The sequence below is a fragment of the Hyperolius riggenbachi genome, chromosome 11 (genome assembly GCF_040937935.1).
Source record: "Hyperolius riggenbachi isolate aHypRig1 chromosome 11, aHypRig1.pri, whole genome shotgun sequence".
NCBI classification, from domain to species: Eukaryota; Metazoa; Chordata; class Amphibia; order Anura; family Hyperoliidae; genus Hyperolius; species Hyperolius riggenbachi.
In genome coordinates, this window is record NC_090656.1 from 2,507,713 (window position 1) to 2,528,642 (window position 20,930).

Genomic DNA, 20,930 nt, shown 5'->3' on the forward strand with positions numbered 1-20,930 from the left:
TGTGCCTGGTGGCTGAGAAGCAGTGAATGAGACTGGGGCAGCTGGACAGGTGGAAGATTTAAAGGAAGTGAGGGCACATTTATATTAGGGGTGGGGGCAGCGTCCGGGGGTTCCCTTGTGGTCACAGTGATATCTCTCTCATGCCATTACGTGCCGTGCATCTAATTGATCACATCAGCCTGAGCTACCCCAGCGTGATCTAGTGATACTTTAGTCCATAAATCAGATGCTTGTTGCATCAAGGTTTCATCCGTTTTGATAAAATTGGTTGATCTGGTTGATCGGGCCACAAAATAGATACATGTATGGCCACCTGTGCACATTTGGGGGACAGATAAGGTTTAGATAGGTAGGACAGATAGGACAGGTGTGTTGCGTAGATGGGGCATGCTGGTACTTGTTGTTCACCAGCAGGGTTTATATACTTTTAACATGATTCTGTAACTTTTGGTTGGTCTTCCAGCTCTCCTTCATCCAGCATTCCCTGATGAATCCAGACCTCTTCTGCTTTGCCGATTACCCCTGCCACGCTGTAGCCACCGACATCCTGAAAGCTCCGCCGGAGGACGACAACCGGGAGATCGCTACGTGGTAACTGTCCCTGAACGAGGCGTGGTGACGTATGGTTCTCTGTATGTGCTGCTGTCTGATGCTTCGTTTTTCTCTCCTCAGGAAAAGTTTGGATCTGATCGAATCCCTGCTTCGGCTGGCTGAAGTGGGGCAGTACGAGCAGGTCAAGCAACTCTTCAGCTATCCCATCAAGCACTGTCCCGATATGCTAGTCCTGGCCTTACTTCAGATCAATACTTCCTGGCATACCCTCCGCCATGAACTCATCTCCACCCTGATGCCCATCTTTCTTGGAAACCACCCCAACTCTGCCATCATTTTGCACTATGCATGGCATGGCCAGGTGAGGGCTCCACCATAGACCGCTTCGGTTTACGTCTAGCTTATTTATGTGATGGTGAAAAATAACCAGGCTGTTTCTCCACCACAGGGCCAGTCCCCCTCCATCCGCCAGCTGATCATGCACGCCATGGCAGAGTGGTACATGCGTGGTGAGCAGTATGACCAGGCCCGCCTCTCTCGTATACTTGATGTGGCACAGGACTTGAAGGTGACAATCTGTGGACTGTAATGTTTTGTCTCTGTTCTAGTTTGCCCTCGTATCTCGTCTTTTCCAGATGAGATGGTTTTTAAAAATGTTGTTTCATGCAGCTTACAGCTGACATTAGCAAAATTATCTTCTGCGTTTGTTTGGTCCAAGTTCGAACTGCAAAAAAATGCATTGCATTAACATGTGAATCCTCTCAAATGTCTTAGGCAGGAAACACACTTTTGTCAGTTTTCTCTATCAATTACATTAGCTGCTGTGGAAAAAAGCCACTTGTTTTTCTGCATAGAAACACACTTAGCCCAGATGCAATTTACTTTTTCTCCTGAGTTTTCTCCGAGTTTATATTTTCACAGCTTGTCATAAAATGCCTTTAAAGCCACCAACAAGCAAAAAAAATACTAAAAAAATGTAGTTGTACTTTTTCACAAACTTTTGTGTACTTTTTCAATTGTAAAATGCTGAAAAGTAAGTTTAACCACTTAAGTCTATCTGGTGCGCGCGATCGGGCGCGCTCCCGCTGCCTCCCGATTAGTGAATGGGAATATAAATCCCATTCACCGATCTAAGTCCCCTGCAGAAATACCGACTCTTTCTAATCAGAGAGCGCCGTGTTTCTGCGCGTCCCCCCCCCCCCCCCCCCATTTACAAGCTTATAATAATAAAAAAAAAAAAATTACATTATATTACATCTAAAATTAGCGATTTACCTCCCACACTAAAAGTACCCTAATACACTTTTTTTTAATTTAAAAAAACTACATGGTTACCTAAGGGTCTGAACTTTTTTAAATATGCATGTCAAGAGTATCTTAAAAAAAAAAAAAAAAAAAAATATAAGATACTCTTGACATGTATATTTAAAAAGTTCAGACCCTTAGGTAACCATGTAGTTGTTTTTTTAAATTAAAAAAAGTGTATTTGGGTAATTTTAGTTTGGGAGGTAAATCGCTAATTTTAGATGTAATATAATGTATTTTTTTTTTATTATTATAAGCTTGTAAATGGTGATGGACGGAAATTGAAAAAATGCACCTTTTTATTTCTAAATAAAATATCGGCGCCATAAATGTGATAGGGACGTAATTTAAACGGTGTAATAAGCGGGACAAATGGGCAAATAAAATACATGAGTTTTAATTGCGGTAGCATGTATTAATTTTAAACTACAATTGCCAAAAACTGAGAATTTTTTTTCCATTTCTTAATCTTCCTGTTAATACGGATTCAGAAAAAAATAATTCTTAGCAAAATGTACCACCCAAAGAAAGCCTAATTAGTGGCGGAAAAAACCAGATATAGATCAATTAATTAAGTGGCGATAAAGTTATTGGCGAATGAATGGGAGGTGAACGTTGCTCGTATGCATACGATTTTCGACTCTGTAGGCTGAAGTGGTTAAAGAAAAGATGAAAATTTATCTCCTAGGAGAAAACTCAGGTGAAAAAGTTAATTGCATATGAGTCTTGGTGTGCAGAAAACGTGCGCAGAAAAACTTGCGCAGGAAACAGAAAGACGAGTGTGTTCCCTGCATTAGTCTCATTGCATTCCGTGCCTTTTGTCTCTGGTCTTTTTTTACACTTCATTATACTTTAGTTATTTCTGCGCCTCAAACTCCTTCCCTTAGTTTTTATTTTTTCTCACATTCAGTAGTGCCTATGCTGAGCCCCGGCAGTCACACATTTGCTGGTATAGTGTAAGGTCTTCTATTAATAACTCTAAAATGTTTGGGCTTAATTTCCGGGGATGATTTGGGGATGGACAAGACTGAGTGGCCAAAGCTCTAAGTTGGGTCAGATTGGAGGGTGGCCTTTCCAAGCTTTGAAGTGATCTTTCTACTTCATCCCACAAATGCTCAATAGGACTGAGGTCAGGGGACTAAGCTGGCCGTGGAAGCAGGTTAAACTCCGATCCTCAAACCAATTTGAGACGGATCGAGCATGGTGGCAAGGGCCAGTGATCTTCTGAGTAGCTACTCGGAATATAAATGTTAATGAAGAGCCTATTCGTTAGCTGTGACCACGGGTGAAGAGGGTTTCAATAAACTGAGTCGGATGATTTTTGAACCAACTCCATAGCCTTAGTAAAAATTAGACTAAGGAGTCTCAGCAATTTTGGGTACCTGGAGTTGGATGATTTATTTTGTACCTACATCACTGCCCTGGAGTTGTCGTTTCAGAGATGCAAGCACCATCTCTTCTTGCACAGACTATCCTCACTTATTCAAAATCACTTCAATCTTTTGTTTTTTATCCCATTTTGACATTTCCTTCCATGAGCACTACATTGTCCAAAGTGTAGCATTCCTTACATAAGCAACTGCTGCGTTGTTACGTCACTGCTGGACCTGTTTACTTTCAAATCAGGGGTGGTCACTAGTTTTTTGCCCACTTGGTGTATATGATTTTCAGTTGCTAGGATTGAGCATGAGCTGGTTCTGGACTGAGGGCATGTCAGGGGGTTATGAAGTAACGGAATAGGGTTTATGGAAATCCTGGCCATGGGAAGGAAGGACCTGAGGCCACCTTCAGTAACAACAAATACATTGAAGTCATGTTTGCCGGTAGAGTAACTGGTCTCTTGTGCTTCTCCAGGCCTTGTCCATGCTGCTGAATGGTACTCCATTTGCCTTTGTTATTGACCTTGCTGCACTTGCTTCTCGCCGGGAATACCTCAAACTGGACAAGTGGCTCACCGATAAAATCAGAGAACACGGGGTGAGTAATATTCTGCTGCAGCCCACGTTTTCTGGATTCTCAGCTGGGTTCTCTTTAAGTTGAACCTCCTCCCTTGTTGTGGCTGTGATAAGCGTGAGTTTATTTTTCTCTCCCCTTTAGGAGCCGTTTGTCCAGGCCTGCATGACTTTCCTCAAGCGGCGCTGCCCTTCCATCCTGGGCGGCATGGCTCCTGAAAAAGACCAGCCTAAAAGCGCCCAGCTTCCCCCTGAAACTCTCGCTACCATGCTTGCATGCCTTCAGGCTTGTGCGGGGTGAGTGTACCTTACTCAGGGAGACCCTGCCTCTCCTATGTTCTAAGTATTGCAAACATATGTTCTGTATTGTTGCTGTGTGAGTACTAGCATGTAACCTGGTGCTTCCTCTTAAGGTGCCCATACATTGGAACGATTATGGGCAGATTCAACCAAGAGACAAATTTATCTCTAATCGAATCTGATTAGAGATAAAGGTCTCTAGTCGAATCTGCCCATACACTACAGGCCGATTCCTGTCCAATTTCAGCATGAAATCATCAAGGAATCTGCTGAGCTGCCGCTGCCCCCAAAATTTATGTAGTGTAGTGCATTTATACATTACCTGTCCTGTAGCAGCTCGCTGGGTCCATCCGGCCATCTCGCCGGGTAACAGCCGCATACACGCTAGTGGCGCATAGCATCTGATGTCAGCCGGTATGCGACTTGGTGACGTCAGACATAGAGCCGCCGGCGTGTATGCGGAACCCGGCGAGATGGACAGAAACCGCGTGGAGGCTGACACCGGACAGGTAATGTATAAATGCACTACACTGCATACATTTATACATTGCGGCGGGGGTCTCGTCGCTCATTCGTAATTCGGCCGCCGTACCGCCGCGCACCCGACCAACCAACTTCGGCCCGCAATTTTCCAGCATGCGCGATCGACCGTGCAGCCAATTTCTGTCCAGAAATTGTCCGCTTTGTCGGTTGGGCATGCACTTGGCAGCCATTTTTCATCCAATTTGATTATAATAATCGAATTGGATGGTCGATTGGTTGGTCGGCTAGTGTATGGCCCCCTTTAAAGAGGAACTCCAGCCTAAACAAACATATGGTCGTTAAGTTACATTAGTTATGTTAATTGAAATATAGGTAATATAATCTCTTACCCACCCTGTTTTAAAAGAACAGGCAAATGTTTGTGATTTCATGGAGGCAGCCATCTTTTTGTTGAAAGGAGGTGACAGGGAGCATGAGACAGTTCCAACTGTTCTGTGTCCTGATCACCCCTCCCAGTTGCTAGGCAATGAGAACATCATTAGAAATCCCATTATGCTTTGCACAGCATCAGTGGAAAAATGCCCGGGGAGTTTTCTTTGATGGGGCGGAGCTTAACTTCTAAACAGCTAAAAATTAGGCTTGGGTATGAAAAACAAATTTATTTACCCTCTGGTCATAGTCTCATTATCTTATTTGAAATCAGAACCCTTATTTGTTACTGTAGCTTTTACTTTAGCTCTAAAAAAAAGTGCTAATCTATCCCGTTGGCACTGCACAGTTCCTGCAGTTGGGCAAAGGGAACCCAGACCAGGTAAAAAGACAAACTGGGAGATGTGTATGGACCTATTTTAGAAACAAAAAACGGTTTACATATTTTTAGGGCCACTTTTTGGCAGTTTGTGAGGATGTAACAACCCCCTTTATAACAAGAAGTACTATGACTGTTAGAGTCAGTGAGTGATTACTGGTATGTGTCATGGTGCCTCCCTGCTGATGCAGTGTCAATCTCCCCCACTTACAGGAACGTGTCCCAGGAGCTGTCAGAAACCATCCTCACCATGGTGGCCAACTGTAGCAATGTGGTGAACAAGGCCCGGCAGCCGCCTCCAGGGGTCATGCCGAAGGGTCGGCCTCCCAGCACCAGTAGTTTGGATGCCATATCACCGGTACAGGTAACCTCATTGTGTGAAGTTAAGGAATGCATGCAACTTGTGGGAGATATAGAGCTCCAGTGCATTGGACTGAGCTGCTGCTCGCTAGCGCACAATCCTGTGCAGGGAATGGGGTTATGCCTGGGTTGTGTTTAGCTGCGTTGGATACTATGGACACCGGCTGTAGCTGGAGATTTGTAGCTTCTGTGAGGGTGTGTTGTATTCCTCTGAGTGTGTGTGTGTGTGTGTGTTGTATTCCTCTGTGTGTGTGTGTGTGTGTGTGTGTGTGTGTGTGTGTGTTGTATTCCTGTGTGTGTGTGTGTTGTATTCCTGTGTGTGTGTGTGTGTGTGTGTGTGTTGTATTCCTGTGTGTGTGTGTGTGTGTTGTATTCCTGTGTGTGTGTTGTATTCCTGTGTGTGTGTGTGTGTTGTATTCCTGTGTGTGTGTGTGTGTTGTATTCCTGTGTGTGTGTGTGTGTTGTATTCCTGTGTGTGTGTGTGTGTTGTATTCCTGTGTGTGTGTGTGTGTGTTGTATTCCTGTGTGTGTGTGTGTGTGTTGTATTCCTGTGTGTGTGTGTGTGTGTTGTATTCCTGTGTGTGTGTGTGTGTGTTGTATTCCTGTGTGTGTGTGTGTGTGTTGTATTCCTGTGTGTGTGTGTGTTGTATTCCTGTGTGTGTGTGTGTGTGTGTTGTATTCCTGTGTGTGTGTGTGTGTGTGTTGTATTCCTGTGTGTGTGTGTGTGTTGTATTCCTGTGTGTGTGTGTGTGTGTGTTGTATTCCTGTGTGTGTGTGTGTGTGTGTGTTGTATTCCTGTGTGTGTGTGTGTGTGTGTTGTATTCCTGTGTGTGTGTGTGTGTGTGTGTTGTATTCCTGTGTGTGTGTGTGTTGTATTCCTGTGTGTGTGTGTGTGTGTGTTGTATTCCTGTGTGTGTGTGTTGTATTCCTGTGTGTGTGTGTGTGTTGTATTCCTGTGTGTGTGTGTGTTGTATTCCTGTGTGTGTGTGTGTTGTATTCCTGTGTGTGTGTGTGTGTGTGTTGTATTCCTGTGTGTGTGTGTTGTATTCCTGTGTGTGTGTGTGTGTTGTATTCCTGTGTGTGTGTGTGTGTGTGTGTTGTATTCCTCTGTATGCCTCTGTGTTGTAATACTAACGGCTGTTTGCGTTCTTTCTCTAGATCGACCCTCTGGCCGCAATGGCGTCTCTCAGCATCGGCGGGTCTGCCGCTACCCACACACAGAGCCTTCCAGCTTTTCCCCCCAATCTAGGTTCTGCATTCAGCACCCCACAGTCACCAGCAAAGGCCTTCCCTCCTCTCACCACTCCAAACCAATCTACCGCTTTCAGCGGCCTCAGCGGTCTCTCATCCCAGCTACCAGGTACTGCGCTGTGCACTGTCTGTTACCTTGCTGATGGAGCGAATGTGCTTTTAGTTACAGTATTTGAAAAGGTTATGAAAGTCGGCACACTGGCACCATCCGGGCTTCTGGCAGGACTGAGACAGCAACCCTCAGTGCACATCAGTGGTGGGCAGTTGCTCAGACACCATGCACAAGACGAAAACTTCAGGCTAAAGTACAGTGTGCTGCGCTGCAGGAAATTGCAGAAGGCTTTTACTCCTTCCTTGTTGGAGTAAAACCTTCCTGGAGTCCTGCAGTGCCGTCTCCTGTTCTTGTGCCTGATTTTATTTACAAAGTAGAATTCCTTTTTATAGTAAACTCCATGGAACCAGAAAAAGTACTTCACTAGATCAGTTTACTATATCAGGATAGGTTATATATTTACATAGGTGCATTTGCTGGAACTTGAGGGCTGAGTTTACTATAGCGAGAATCCGCTGTATAGCAGTTTTGTGTCTGTGCTGAGCACAAAGCAGACATGAGTGGTTGACCTAGATTTAGACAGTTTACACACAGTAAGGGGGAGGGGGGACAGAGTGATTTTTGGCAGGCAATCGACCAAGAGACAGATCTCGATCTGACCAGGGATCTGTTGGCTGTGCATACACCAGTCTTATTCTAGATTCGTTTCAGCATGAAGTCTTTCAGGAATAAACCTCGTGACGCTACATTGAGGTCCCCGGCTGCATCCCCCCCCCCCAAATGTTTTATGAGCCCGTGCATTACTTTACCTGTCTGCCGTATTTCTGCAATTCCACCACACATGGCTGTTAGCGTTATAGCTCGTGCTGTATGCCGGTAGTCACGTGGGATCTGAATACGGAAGTACGGTGGACACTAGAGTATGTCCTCTTATGAGAAGTCTCCGGTGTGTGAGATTAGGAGCAGCTGACCAGCACAGGCAGGAGATTGTGGAGAGTAGATAATGTGATTGGGATGCCGGTATCTGAAACGTCAGAGAGATGGGTTAGTGAAGGTCCTCGTAGGGTTTCAGGTTTATATGGAGTTTTTCTGGGAATCTGGCAACCGCTTTTGACTGGCTGGGCAGAGAGGAATAAAACCAAGAGAACCAGTGAGTGAGATATTGCTCTGTTTGTCCCCTGCAGGTGGACTTGGGACGAGCAGTCTAACTGGAATGGGCACCGGAGGGCTGGGACTTCCTGCCGTCAACAACGACCCATTCGGACAAAGGAAACTCAGCACTTCTGGCCTCAATCAGCCGACATTCCAGCAGAGTAAGTGGGTTTTGCTTGTATTTGGCTTAACTGCTGTGGCACTGATCTCCATCTAAAAGGTCACTAATAAGTCTTAAAATTATTTTAAAGAAAGCTTTGTGCTTATCCTGCCCTTGCCGCCCTCTTATCCAATCAGCAGGCTTTCTGTTACTTTTGGAAATTCCCCAGAAAGCACTCCTGGTTGTCTACTGTAGCCGTCCATTGATGGTATACAACAGAACTTCAGGTCTTAAGGTGCGTACACACATGCGACTATAGTCGTTTGAAACGATCGTTCCCCGATCGTTTCAAACAACGATCGTTTAAAAAAAAAAAGCAGCCAACGACCATTAAGTCTGACGGACGAGCTAGATCGTTAAAAACGAACGATCTAGCTTGGCGGATTTTTTCCAACGACGATCGTTTGCAAAAGTAGTACATCGTTGGAAACGGTCGTTCGTACTAGGCTTGACATACGCATTTCACTATTTCTCCATGGAACTTTTCATTTTTATACGCAGGCGCAATAGTTGCTTTTACGTGATGTAACGTTCGTTCTAACGATCAGATCGTTACACACCTTTTAAAACTAACTTTACTTAGGTCGTTCTTTCATCAATTAAAAGTTTGTTCGTTGTTGCATGTGTGTACGTAGCATAAGGCTGGGTGTACGCTTATCTGTGCAGAAAACCAACAGTTTACGGACGTGCGTTTCTGTAGGTTTGTTTTGTTTTTTTTTTACTTTTGTAACCTCACCTTTTCAATGGAGAAAAATACAGTATAATTTTGTTAAAAAAATTGCACGTTTTCCCCTGATAGGAAAGCATTTATTTACAAACCTCATGCGATTCACATACTGAATGCAGACAGATCCAATGTGGGGTTTTTTTTTTTGTTTTTTTTTAAAACCACATTGCAAATCAGAGAGCTGCCATTTACAATGCAGCCCACAGACTTTCATTGGGTAGAATTTCACGTGCTTTTTCCTGAATGTGGCAATCTAGTGTTCTCCAGGCCTTATGCCGGCCACACACCGCGCAATTTCCTGTCTGAGCGATGGGTAATCAGAGGAAGTTGTACCGCGTGTAATATCCATACTGCTCCCAATCGATAAAGGGATCAATTTTTCTGACTACTTCGTAAAGTCTATTCCTTTCCTCGATTGGGAATCAGGTGAAGACTTCCAAAATGTCCCATCTGTTTCCAATTGGGTGGGAAATTGCATTGTGTGTTCCCAGCATTAGAAGTTTTTCCTCATTAACATGAATGTGCACATACGGCAACTAGGGATGATCGGTGAGATGCACATTTTTATGCAAATGTATGCAGTTGGAAAATGGACCAATCTAATACCATGTTTAAATTGATCAATTTTCAAGCTTCCCTAATAGCAACCAGCTTGTCAAGTATTTCTTTGCTGCTTTCTCCCCAGCCCTTAATAAAATATTTTTGAATTGCCTTGATAGTCCCGGTTAACGAACGAGATGGGGACTGTAGGTTCGTTCTTAACCTGAATCTGTTAAGTTGGAACATTGTGCCATCTCTGTCCCCTGTACCTCCTGTTCCCCCCCCCCCCCCCCCTGCTCCTCCAGTGTCCCCCTCTGTCACCTCTGCTCCCTGTACCTCCTCTGTGCTCCCTGTACCTCCAGTGTTCCCCTCTGCCACCTCTGTCCCCTGTACCTCCTCTGCCCCCCCCCCTGCACCTCCAGTGTCCCTCTCTGTTGCCTCTGCCTCCTGTGCCTCCTCTGTGCCTCCTCTGTGCTCCCTGTACCTCCAGTGTCCCCCTTTGTGTCACCTCTGTCCCCTGTACCTCCTCTGTGCACCCCTGTGTCTTCAGTGTCCCCCTCTGTGCCATCTCTGTCCCCTGTGCCTCCTCTGTTCCCCCCCCCCTGTGCCTCCAGTGTCCCCCTCTGTCACCTCTGTTCCCTGTACCTCCTCTGTGCCCTCCTGTGCCTCGTGTCCCCCTCTGTCACCTCTGCCCTTTGTATCTGTTTATACAAGTTTAAAAGCCATTTTTTCTATTTTATTTTTATTGATTTTCTCAAACTTGGGAAAAAATGTTTTTGACTCGTTCCCATGGAAACAGAATCCATGCCGTTCATATCGGCGTGTCGTTCGTATGTTGGGGACTACCTGTACTCTGAGAAAACTCAAAAGAAAATAGGATATGGCCCATAATAATAACTTCTTAAAGAATGACTTAGTATGAACGGCACACATTTGCTAGCTGTATTTCTTTACAAGTGAAGTGGACTAAGACTTGGTTTAATCCTCCTGTTGTATGCTGCCCCATAGATTAGTATATAGGCCTTCTTAGAACCACCTTCCCAGCACAAGAATTGGTGGCCGTCACTTCCACTGCCACTTGTGGTGGATGAGAGCAGTGAAGGCGAGAAGTGCCTATTATAGTTCTGCTGAATGCGTCTTAGAAAGAATAAAGATATACAGAATATATTAAGGTGTAAATTAGGAACAAGAACTGCTTCCATTAACCTGCTGCGTCTTTACCTAGCGGACCTCTCTCAGGTGTGGCCAGAGGCAAACCAGCACTTTACTAAGGAGATAGATGATGAAGCCAACAGCTACTTCCAGCGCATCTACAACCAACCCCCACACCCCACCATGTCTGTGGACGAGGTACGTGGCCAGGAAAGGTGCTACTATTTAAGGATTGCTTAGAAAAACATCAGTTTTTAAAAATTTGAATGATTCTACAATTAGGCCTGCTTGCCAGCAATGGGGTGCTTTAAATAAAAAACAAAATATTTTTCTAAGTATTTTAATGGACGCAGAATCTTCAGATGCTGACGTCTGTAGATGTCTACATATCTGAATACATTTCTTTAGGGTTTGTGAAGCTTTGCAAGAAGAAAAACTAGTATAAAATGTTAGTACCTGAAGCAGTATGCAATTACTTGCATATTGGTAATAAAACCACCACCTTTAACTGTAGTTGGCTAAGGCTCGGTTCACAGTGGTCCGTTGCATTGCGCACACGTTAGGAGTGTGAACTGCAGTGGAGACTGGACATAGACTCTAATACAAAGCATGCATACAGCGAGTTAGAACAATACACTGTTACAATGCAGTACTATGAACAGGCCCATAGAATTGTATGCGCAGTGAGCTGACCTGCAGTAGTATTCTGCAATGCAACTTAAACTAGATCCAACATATAAATGTCTTGTATAAACATCGTATTAGGGGGTCAAAGAGGAAATTGTGGTTCAGAGGGTACATGTATGGTGTGTGTACATGCTGTGTCTCCTAAAATAAGACAGGCTCTCTTATTGATTCTTGCTTCAAAAGATGCGCTGGGAATTTTTTTCAGGGGATGTCTTATTTTTCCATAAACAATCTTTCTATTGCCAACTGATTATTACTTTTCACATATACCGTAGCTGCTTGGACACGATTTACATTGGCATTTTTATGAACTGTAAACTGGCTTATTTTTGGTGTAGGCCTTTTAAACCGCTTGAAAAATCATGCTAGGGCTTATTTTCAGGGAAAAATACACAAGCATAAACTAAACTCCAAGTCAGTTTGTCCGTGTTGCCCCCCCAATTCCATGATATGTGCAGTGCTCTGTCTGGTCTAGAATTTACATGTACTGTACATCAACAATTTCACAGAACCACTTCTTACTCTTAAAGGGGCACTACAGCGAAAAACTGAAATGTAAAATATGTACAAACCTATACAAATAAGAAGTACATTTTTTCCAGAGTAAAATGAGCCATAAATTACATTTCTCCTATGTTGCTGTCACTTACAGGAGGTAGTAGAAATCTGACAGAAGTGACAGGTTTTGGACTAGTCCATCTCTTTATAGGGGATTCTCAGGGATATATATATTTTCAAAAGCACTTAGTGAATGACAGTTGCTCTGTCCAACTGCCAAACTGTGTAGTGAGCAGGGAGGGTAACCAGCATTATTGTTTTATTCTTTATAAAGATATTCCCGAAAAAGGATTTCAACAATAATGCTGGTCACCCTCCCTGCTCACTACACAGTTTGGCAGTTGGACAGAGCAACTGCCATTCACTAAGTGCTTTTGTAAATATATATATCCCTGAGAATCCCCTATAAAGCGATGGACTAGTCCAAAACCTGTCACTTCTGTCAGATTTCTACTACCTACTGTAAGTGACAGCAACATAGGAGAAAAGTATTTTATGGCTCATTTTACTCTGGAAAAAATGTACTCCTGAATTTGTATATGTTTGCGCATATTTTACATTTCAGTTTTTCGCTGTAGTGCCCCTTTAAGGAAGTTGTAGATTTTGTAGAAATTGTTGGGCATCTTTGTCTAAAATACAAACAGTATGTCATATTCAATTTCCTGCTGACATCTCGAAGGGCCCATTCCCACTTGAGCGTTTTGCCGGCGATTTTGGCAAAATGCTGAAACGCTAGCGCTTTTGAAAGCACGAATGTAATAAAACACTATGGACCCGTTTTTACTTGGGCGATTTGCGCAAATCGCCCAAAAACGCTAAACGCACGCGTAGCCTGCACAATTTTCAGGCGATTTCCCGGCGATCGCATTTCAGTGCTATAAAAGCGCTAAATGTGATCGTGAAAACGCCATAAATGGCTATTTTTTTCCACGTTAATCGAGCAAAATCGCCATAGCAAAACACTTTTTGCGATCAGCAAGTGTGAATGGGCCCTAAGGGCTAGAACGCACTAAAGCGATGTTTTGTTTTTTTTTGGGGGGGGGGGGTGTTTAGCCTTTAGGGAGCGATTTTAAAATGCTAGCGGTTTCCCTAAACACTCAGCTGATGTTAATGGATGAGCCAAATTCCACTGGCGTGATTGCGGTTAGCAAAATCGCTATTGCAGTCCATGCAGCATTTTGGCGGCCTTGGAGTTTGTTTCTGCCATGTAAAGTATATAAACCCTGGCGTACTCGCTCATGGATTGCTACACGAGTTCAAATTACTGCAAACTGTAAAATAAGCTATAAATTGAAAGGACCAATCAGAATTAAGATAGCAAATCGCTACAGTCACTTACAAAAAGCTTACACTTTTTAAAGTCTCCAGAAAACCCTCATTGAATTTGATTTGTGGTGGGTTCCAGGTAAAAAATATATTATGTAAATGAGCTTGTGTGTACCGTTGAAACCAGTAATTAGTGTTGGTGCATTCAGCATGTTTAAGTTTTTTTTGAACCTTGTTCTGAATTCTGACGATGTGAACCTGAATCCCTGTGAATGTGCACCATGCTGGGAAGTGTTACCCCTCACCCTTGTTGCTGCTTTCCACTTCACAAGGACGTATGTGAGATGTAACACGACGTGGAACGCAGCGCACAGAGGTGATGACGAGGGTGAGAGCGCCCCCTGCCGCCATGCACATGCACAAACATTCAGGTTCAGATCGGGGTACTTGAACAAGGTTCCAAATCTGAACATGCCGAATGAACCAGCGCTACGGATAATGTGACCTGTTCCTGCTCCAGCCTTTTATTTACTTACTGTTCTCTTCCGAACACTCATGAGCTGGCGTTTTTCTTTTTCGTGCAGGTTTTGGAAATGCTGCAGAGGTTTAAAGATTCCAACATAAAGCGGGAGCGAGAAGTCTTCAACTGCATGCTGCGCAACCTGTTTGAGGAGTACCGCTTCTTCCCCCAGTATCCTGACAAGGAGCTGCACATTACCGCCTGCTTGTTTGGTGGCATTATTGAGAAGGGACTAGTCACGTACATGGCTCTGGGACTGGCACTGCGTTATGTGCTGGAGGCACTGCGCAAACCTTTTGGATCTAAAATGTATTTCTTTGGCATCGCTGCACTAGATAGGTTCAAAAACAGGTATGTATAGATCTTCCGCAGTTGTGTTTTGATAGGGGTAAGAAGGGGAAAAAAGTGCATAAAGCTGGTTCATAAATGTAGTGGTTTTTTTTTAAAAAACAAGGAAACTACCTGCTTAATCCACTTGTATATCCTCTGAGTCTGACAGCTGCCTGCTCACGCACCCAGTCCAGAATACTGTTTATCCACATGGGCATGCACTGGACAGTGTTCTCACATCAGCTGATATCCTGTTTCCTGACTGTCAGGATAATGGGCTCTATACACAACTTCCCAGAAATGACTTCTCACCTATTTGATAAAAGTATCCTTTCAGCACATTTACAAGCAAAATAATCACTCCAATTATGTTCCTGATTAACTTCATTTCAATATTACTTTTCTTACCTTAATTATATTATGTTTTTGCTCTTTGGCAGCTTAAAAATATAACCTAGATAAGGTGAAAACAGGTGAAAAAGCTTTGTGAATAGAGTGCATTGTGGTTTTGGATTGGCAGGGAGGGGGACGGTGAAGGGTCAGGCAGCTGGAGATAGTGGAGGATGACATGTGAAGCGGTGGATTGGAGCAGCAGGCATCCTCTGCAAACTACAATCTTTTTACAAAACTGTGCGAATGTTAACGTGTCGGAAGCCTTTCATGCTGAGCAGGGTTGATCTCTGACCTTAATCACGAGTATTATTACTTGTCATTCAAATGAGGATTAATTACAGCAGCTGAGCGGCGGGGATTGGTCCAGCCCTGCTTCTTGTAGGAAGTGACGGCAGCGAGGCTTGGAACGCTACTAATAGGACGCATAGACCTATATGGAGAGAGGGGAAGATTTATGGGTAAATAACCCTTCCAATCCCCGCCGCTCAGCTGCTGTAATTCTCATTTGAATCACAAGTAATACTTGTGATTAAGATCGGAGATCATCCCTGATGCTGAGATCTATCAGGAATCGGCTTGTAGTGTATGGGTAGCCAAAAGATCGCTTTCTGATCAGATTGGGCCAGAGACAGATCTGCCTCTTTGTGGTTCTATCTATAAATCACTAGATGTATGGAAACATTAAGTAGTAATTGCTGCAGCTCTTTCCATACTTATGCTGGATACACACGTTGCGGTTTCCCGTGCGATTCGCGGGATCGATTCCGTTGATTCTATTTCCAACATGGTCGATCGGGTTTCGATGGATATAGCCGTCGATTTTGCATATTAAGTATGCAAAATCGACGGCTGTATCCATCGAAACCTGATCGAACATGTTGGTAATTATCGAATCGACGGAATCGATCCCACGAATCGCACGGGAAAACACAACATGTGTATCCAGCATAAGACAGATTTGGTTTTGTGGGGTTTTTTTTTTTATTCTGCTTGATGTGGAAATTCCACAGTTGACATGGCTTTTGTTTTATAACGGAGGTAAAGGTTTTACATACATAATGGGTGCCTGAGTTGTGGTCTGATGCCCATTCAGGTGCATCCTGTGTGTAGTGGTGTTTACAAGTACACAACCCCCTGGGGCTGATCTATGCGCATATGTTTTTCTGTGTATGGACAGGATGAGTTGTGCTGCCAAAATCACTGCCAAATGGGTTCCTGGCTACCAAAGGTGGTTTTTGTTTTGTTTTTCTTTTGTTTGGTGGTCGTTTTTCCACTGTGAATCGCACACAGTAAACACATGCATTTTTATCTAAAGAATTGGTTTGTGATGAAAGTAATTAGGACTAGCAGAAGCATAATCAGAATTGTGCAAGAATGCCGTTTGTGTATTTAGCAAAATAGAAACTCATCAAAGGAAATGGATTTTCTTACAATGCCTGCTTGTGTGATTTGGAAATTGCCTGCTTATGCAATTCTGATGGGATCTCTGCCAGCAGTGATGGGGCCCTGTCATTATTTTGTGGTCACTTTGAATGGAGATTTCACTTTCCAGTGTACCTGTATTAAAAAGTATTGTAACTATAGCTGGTGGAAGTACTGTAATGCTGGGCATACACGGGTTGATACGGCAGCCCATTAGCCGCCCGATCGACTCCCGCCGTGTCCCCACTCATCCACGGATCGATTCGCACTTATCCCCGCCGGCGCTTCCTTAACAGCGCTCGATTCCCTGGCGTTGTCCACAGGCGGGAATCGAGCGGGCGCAGGTTGAGCGGCTTTATCGGGCCAGCTGAATATTATCAGCTGGCCGCATCAGCTGCTCGATACACGGTACAGAAACGTACCGTGTATCCCCAGCATTAGATCTCCCAGAAAGGAGTTCTCTCCAATGGAGCGTCACAATTGTCTGAATGCACTATAATAACATTGACACTAGTCATTGGCACAGGAATTGTGCTTGATGAAGATAGTTTCACAGGTAACAGGACATAGTGTGTGTTTGTGGGAGGGGTTAGGGCTTTGGCAGGCAGGTCCTTTGGTTATGTGTGAAATCTAAAGTTTTGAGGTCCACTGAATGATGTAGAGCAGTGGTCCTCAAATTGAGGCCCGCGGGCTGAATGTGGCCCCCTGAGGCTTTTTTACCGGCCCCCAAACACAAAATGTTAGTTATAGATGCGGTCAGCTACATCTTTAAATATCAGCAGCTCACATATAGAATAGCAGTGGTGGCACCACCCATCCACATGGAAGCCAGAAAGCAGTCATTTTGCTGGTTTCCAATCAAATCCAATTGGACTGCAGGTTGTCACCTGGGTATGCATCACTGTCTGGCCCGCAAAGTCTTCTACATCATTTTATGTATACTCCGCCCCCCAGCAGTCTGAAGTATGTTGACCCGGCCCTCGGCCTAAAATGTTTTGGGACCCCTGCTGTAGAGTAAAGCCTTGTAAACCTGTAAGAGGACTGGCAAAAGCCTACAGCAAACCAGCTGCTAAGAGCGGAACATAAATGCATTGGGAGGGGGTGTTGGGGTTTGGTGAGCACTTCTGCTGCTGCTCCCTAGCCTGTATCACCATCTTCTCCAGCCAGACCTGTGGATTGCATTGCCTGTGGCGGTGATCTGTGTTCCTGGCCACCCTGATGTATGCTGGAAGATGTGGCTCTTCAATGCGAGTACATCATTCCCCCCCCTCACCCCTCACGATCTATGAACTTTCCTTTGGAGGAGGTCTGTTTGCTATATTTTAATACATTTGTGCTGAGTTGGAAAGGGGCTGTTTATCCAGAGATAACATGGAAGTCTGTTTCAGACTTTTAAAGGAGAACATGCATTTCATTGGTTAAAGGCTGATGGCTGTAATCCTGGATTGTTAAAGCATGAATGTGTTCCCGCCATTTTTGGGGTTTGCTGTCCGCATCTCCAGTTATGTTTGGATCAAGTGCAAACCACTCGCTAACATTCTGGTGTTGTAGCATATAGATTATGCAGTCCTCTTTGCGTGGCTGTGGCTTGGTTCTCACTTGCTCCAGATCACGTGTGGCTAGCTTGGTGTCCCCTGTGGTCTGGCCGGAGCTTGGTGCAGAAGTGACCACCAGAAGGAGAACGTTTCTGCTCTTCCGAGATTATCGCACACAGACGTGCGGCCCGTTTGCTGCAATGGATTCAATGGCTCTGTGAGAGCAGCTTCTGTATATAAAACAGATTCAATGGCTCTGTGAGAGCAGCTTCTGTATATAAAACAGATTCAATGGCTCTGTGAGAGCGGCTTCTGTATATAAAATAGGAGCCGATCGCCGTCAGTTTTCCTATTGGCTCTAGCAGGAATGCAGCCTCAGAAGCCAGTACAAAATTCTATTACCAAGCTAATTAGCAGCTCCTAGGATGCAGGAGTGGGATTGGCAAACTGAAGCTTTTATCAGCTGATCAGATAACCAGCAGCAATCTGCTTTTCAGACACCCCACCCCTCCCCAGGTGGAACTTAGCGCAATTAGGATGGTTTTTTGTTGTCACCAATTAATGACCTGATCCCTGTAGGTTTGTCTCATGCTGTATCATTCCTCCTCCATTCTTCACTACTGCCTGCTTCCAGCTGAGGGTCACAATGGGAGGCGTTTCCCCAGTCAGAAGTGAATAGGATTTGTGGTGTGTTTTAGTTCCTGTGTCATCCCCCCCCCCCCCCCTCCTACTTATCAAACAAGCCTTTTACACATGGCAGAATGTTCTAGTGTGTGTACAGGTGTCTCCCAGGGTCTAGCTCATCTTTAAGTGACAATGGGTGGCCGAGCCCATTGTTCCCTCACCTTGCCCCTCCCACCAAAAGCTGCATATCGTCAGTCCCTCTCCTCTCCATAGCAACTGATGCGTCATCACTCTTCTATAAAATTAATATGGCACTCTAGATGCTTCATTTTGCTATAAACCATACCAGTTGCCTGGCTGTCCTGCTGATCTTTCATGCATCAGTAGTGTCTGAATCGCACACCTGAAACAAGCAGCTAATCCAGTCTGACTTCAGTCATAAACATCTGATCTGCATGCTTATTCAGGGGCTGTGGCTTAACCTATTTTGGTTCCTGGACGTAGAAACTACGTCCAGGAACCATGCGTGCTCCCGCGGCCGATCGCATGTGCACGCGCACTCCCGGCCGCGGATTCGGTAGCCACGGAATCAATGTATCGGGCTATGGTGCCCGATCACTGATTCCTCTCCCCCGCTGAAAAAGCGACAGCTACTCTCGGAAGCTACGCCTTTTCTGGCCGTTCCCTCCCCGATGCGCCACTCTAAGTGTGTGTTACGCTTAGAGTGACGTCATGTAAACGTCATGTAAACAAACTCATGGTAATACTAGTACTACAACTAGTAATACTACAACTGAAAATAAAAATAAATTAAAATAAACACACATTTACATTATAAATCTATTGTTTACCCCCACCCTCCCAAAACTACCCAAATAAAATGTTTACTATAAAAAAAAACAAAAAACCTTACAATAAAAAAAAAATGTAAATATTTACCTGAGGGTCTAAACTTTTTAAATATCAATGTAAAGATGAATTTTTTATTTTTATTTTAAACTTGTTAATAGTGATAGATGCAAAATGGAAAAAATGCACCTTTTATTTCCAAATAAAATATTGTCGCCATACATTGTGATAGGGACATAATTTTAACGGTGTAATAACCGGGACATATGGGCAAATACAATACGTGAGTTTTAATTATGGAGGCATGTATTATTTTAAAACTTTAATGGCTGAAAACTGAGAAATTTTTTCAGTTTTTTCTTATTCTTCCTGTTAAAATGTGTTTACAGTAAAGTGGCTCTTAGCAAAATGTACCCCCCCAAAGAAAGCCTAATTGGTGGCGGAAAAAACAAGATATAGATCAGTTCATTGTGATAAGTAGTGATAAAGTTATAGGCTAATGAATGGGAGGTGAACATTTCCCACGTGAAAACCACGGAACCTAAATGGGTTAACATATTCAAGGCAGAGGATCAGCAGGACAGCCAGGGAATCTGCAATGTAAGTTGCATGTCTGTCCCCCTAATCATGTCTCTGATGCCTGGTACACACAATGAGATTTTCTGGCAGATTTACGGTCAGATCGATTATTTCTAACAAGTCCGATCTGATTTCCAATCAACTTTTCGGATTGATTTTCTGTTCACTTCTATTGATCAGAAATCAGAGCGGACATGTCGGAAATAATTGCCAGAACATCTCCTTGTGTGTGCTTAGCATTGTACTTCAGACTCTGAACGGTCCTGCTAACCAGCTCTGACTGGATTACCTGCCTGCTGGTTTTAGGTGTTTGACGCTAGTAATGCCAGAAGATCAACAAGACTGCCAGGCAACTGGTATTGTTTTAAAGGAAATCTGGCAGTCTGCATATGCGTCTCAATTAAATGACAGCCAAAGTGAGAATATAGAGGCTGACATTTTATTTCCTTATAAACCATACCAGTTGCCTGGCAGCCCTACTGATCTCTGTCTGCGGTAGTGTCTGAATCACACCAGAAACAAGCATGCAGCTAATGTCAGAATCACCTGACCTGCTGCATGCTTGTTCAGGGTATGTGGCTAAAAGTTTGAGACAGACTTATGCTGAAATACGTAATGAGATTTTTCAGCAGATTTACTGTCCGATCGATTCTCGGATCAAATTTTCCAGTCTCTTACCAATTTCCAGTCCTTTCTATAAAAAAAAGATCGAAAATAAGATTGAACCTCTATCTACCAAAATTATCTCTTTGGTGTATTCCCAGCATTAGCAGGACAGCCAGGCAACTGGTATTGTTTAAAAGGAAATATGGCAGCCTCCATATCACGCTCACTTCAGTTGTCCTTTAAAGAAGAGCTGTTAGGTATAAGGTCTCAGAGAAAATAAACACATATATCAGTAGCTAAAGATTGGCTGTACTTACATTACATATGCATTTCACTGTCCACGTTTGGATTTCACAGAATTTGTATATAGTATATGCAGAGATAGATGCTCCTGACAGCTCATGGCAGGCTCCATGTTTTTCTGTCAAATGTGTCGTCATGTCCTGCCTGCTTCCTGATCACAGATAAGCTCCTACTTGAACAACACAGTGTGCAGTGAATATTAATGAGCCATGTGGCTAGGAACAATAGCTGACTCCTGCAGTGTACTCTGCCCCGAGATTTATCAGTGCTACGCGCTGGACTGAGTTACAAGCTGCTGAAACGTCTCATTAGCAGCTGAGGGGAGGGCCCCAGAATGCTTTGCAGTATAGTATGCGGCTTGCGTCCTCTTGGGTTTTAACAGCCTTACTGATAAGCACACATCAAAGGTAACTGAGATTTTTATCTTCACTAATGGCTTTTGGGCTTTCTTCTAAACTGTTTAA

General features: G+C 44.0%; 1 protein-coding gene across 1 annotated transcript in view; it reads left to right on the forward strand.

Moving 5' to 3' along the window:
* CNOT1 (CCR4-NOT transcription complex subunit 1) overlaps positions 1–20,930 on the forward strand; it is a 101,467-nt gene that overhangs the window by 47,228 nt on the left and 33,309 nt on the right. The window contains 10 exon segments of the mRNA XM_068260314.1: positions 464–591; positions 673–913; positions 1,001–1,120; positions 3,712–3,834; positions 3,955–4,106; positions 5,614–5,764; positions 6,919–7,120; positions 8,248–8,376; positions 10,868–10,992; positions 13,890–14,176. Of these exon segments, the coding sequence (XP_068116415.1) occupies positions 464–591; positions 673–913; positions 1,001–1,120; positions 3,712–3,834; positions 3,955–4,106; positions 5,614–5,764; positions 6,919–7,120; positions 8,248–8,376; positions 10,868–10,992; positions 13,890–14,176 (1,658 nt within the window).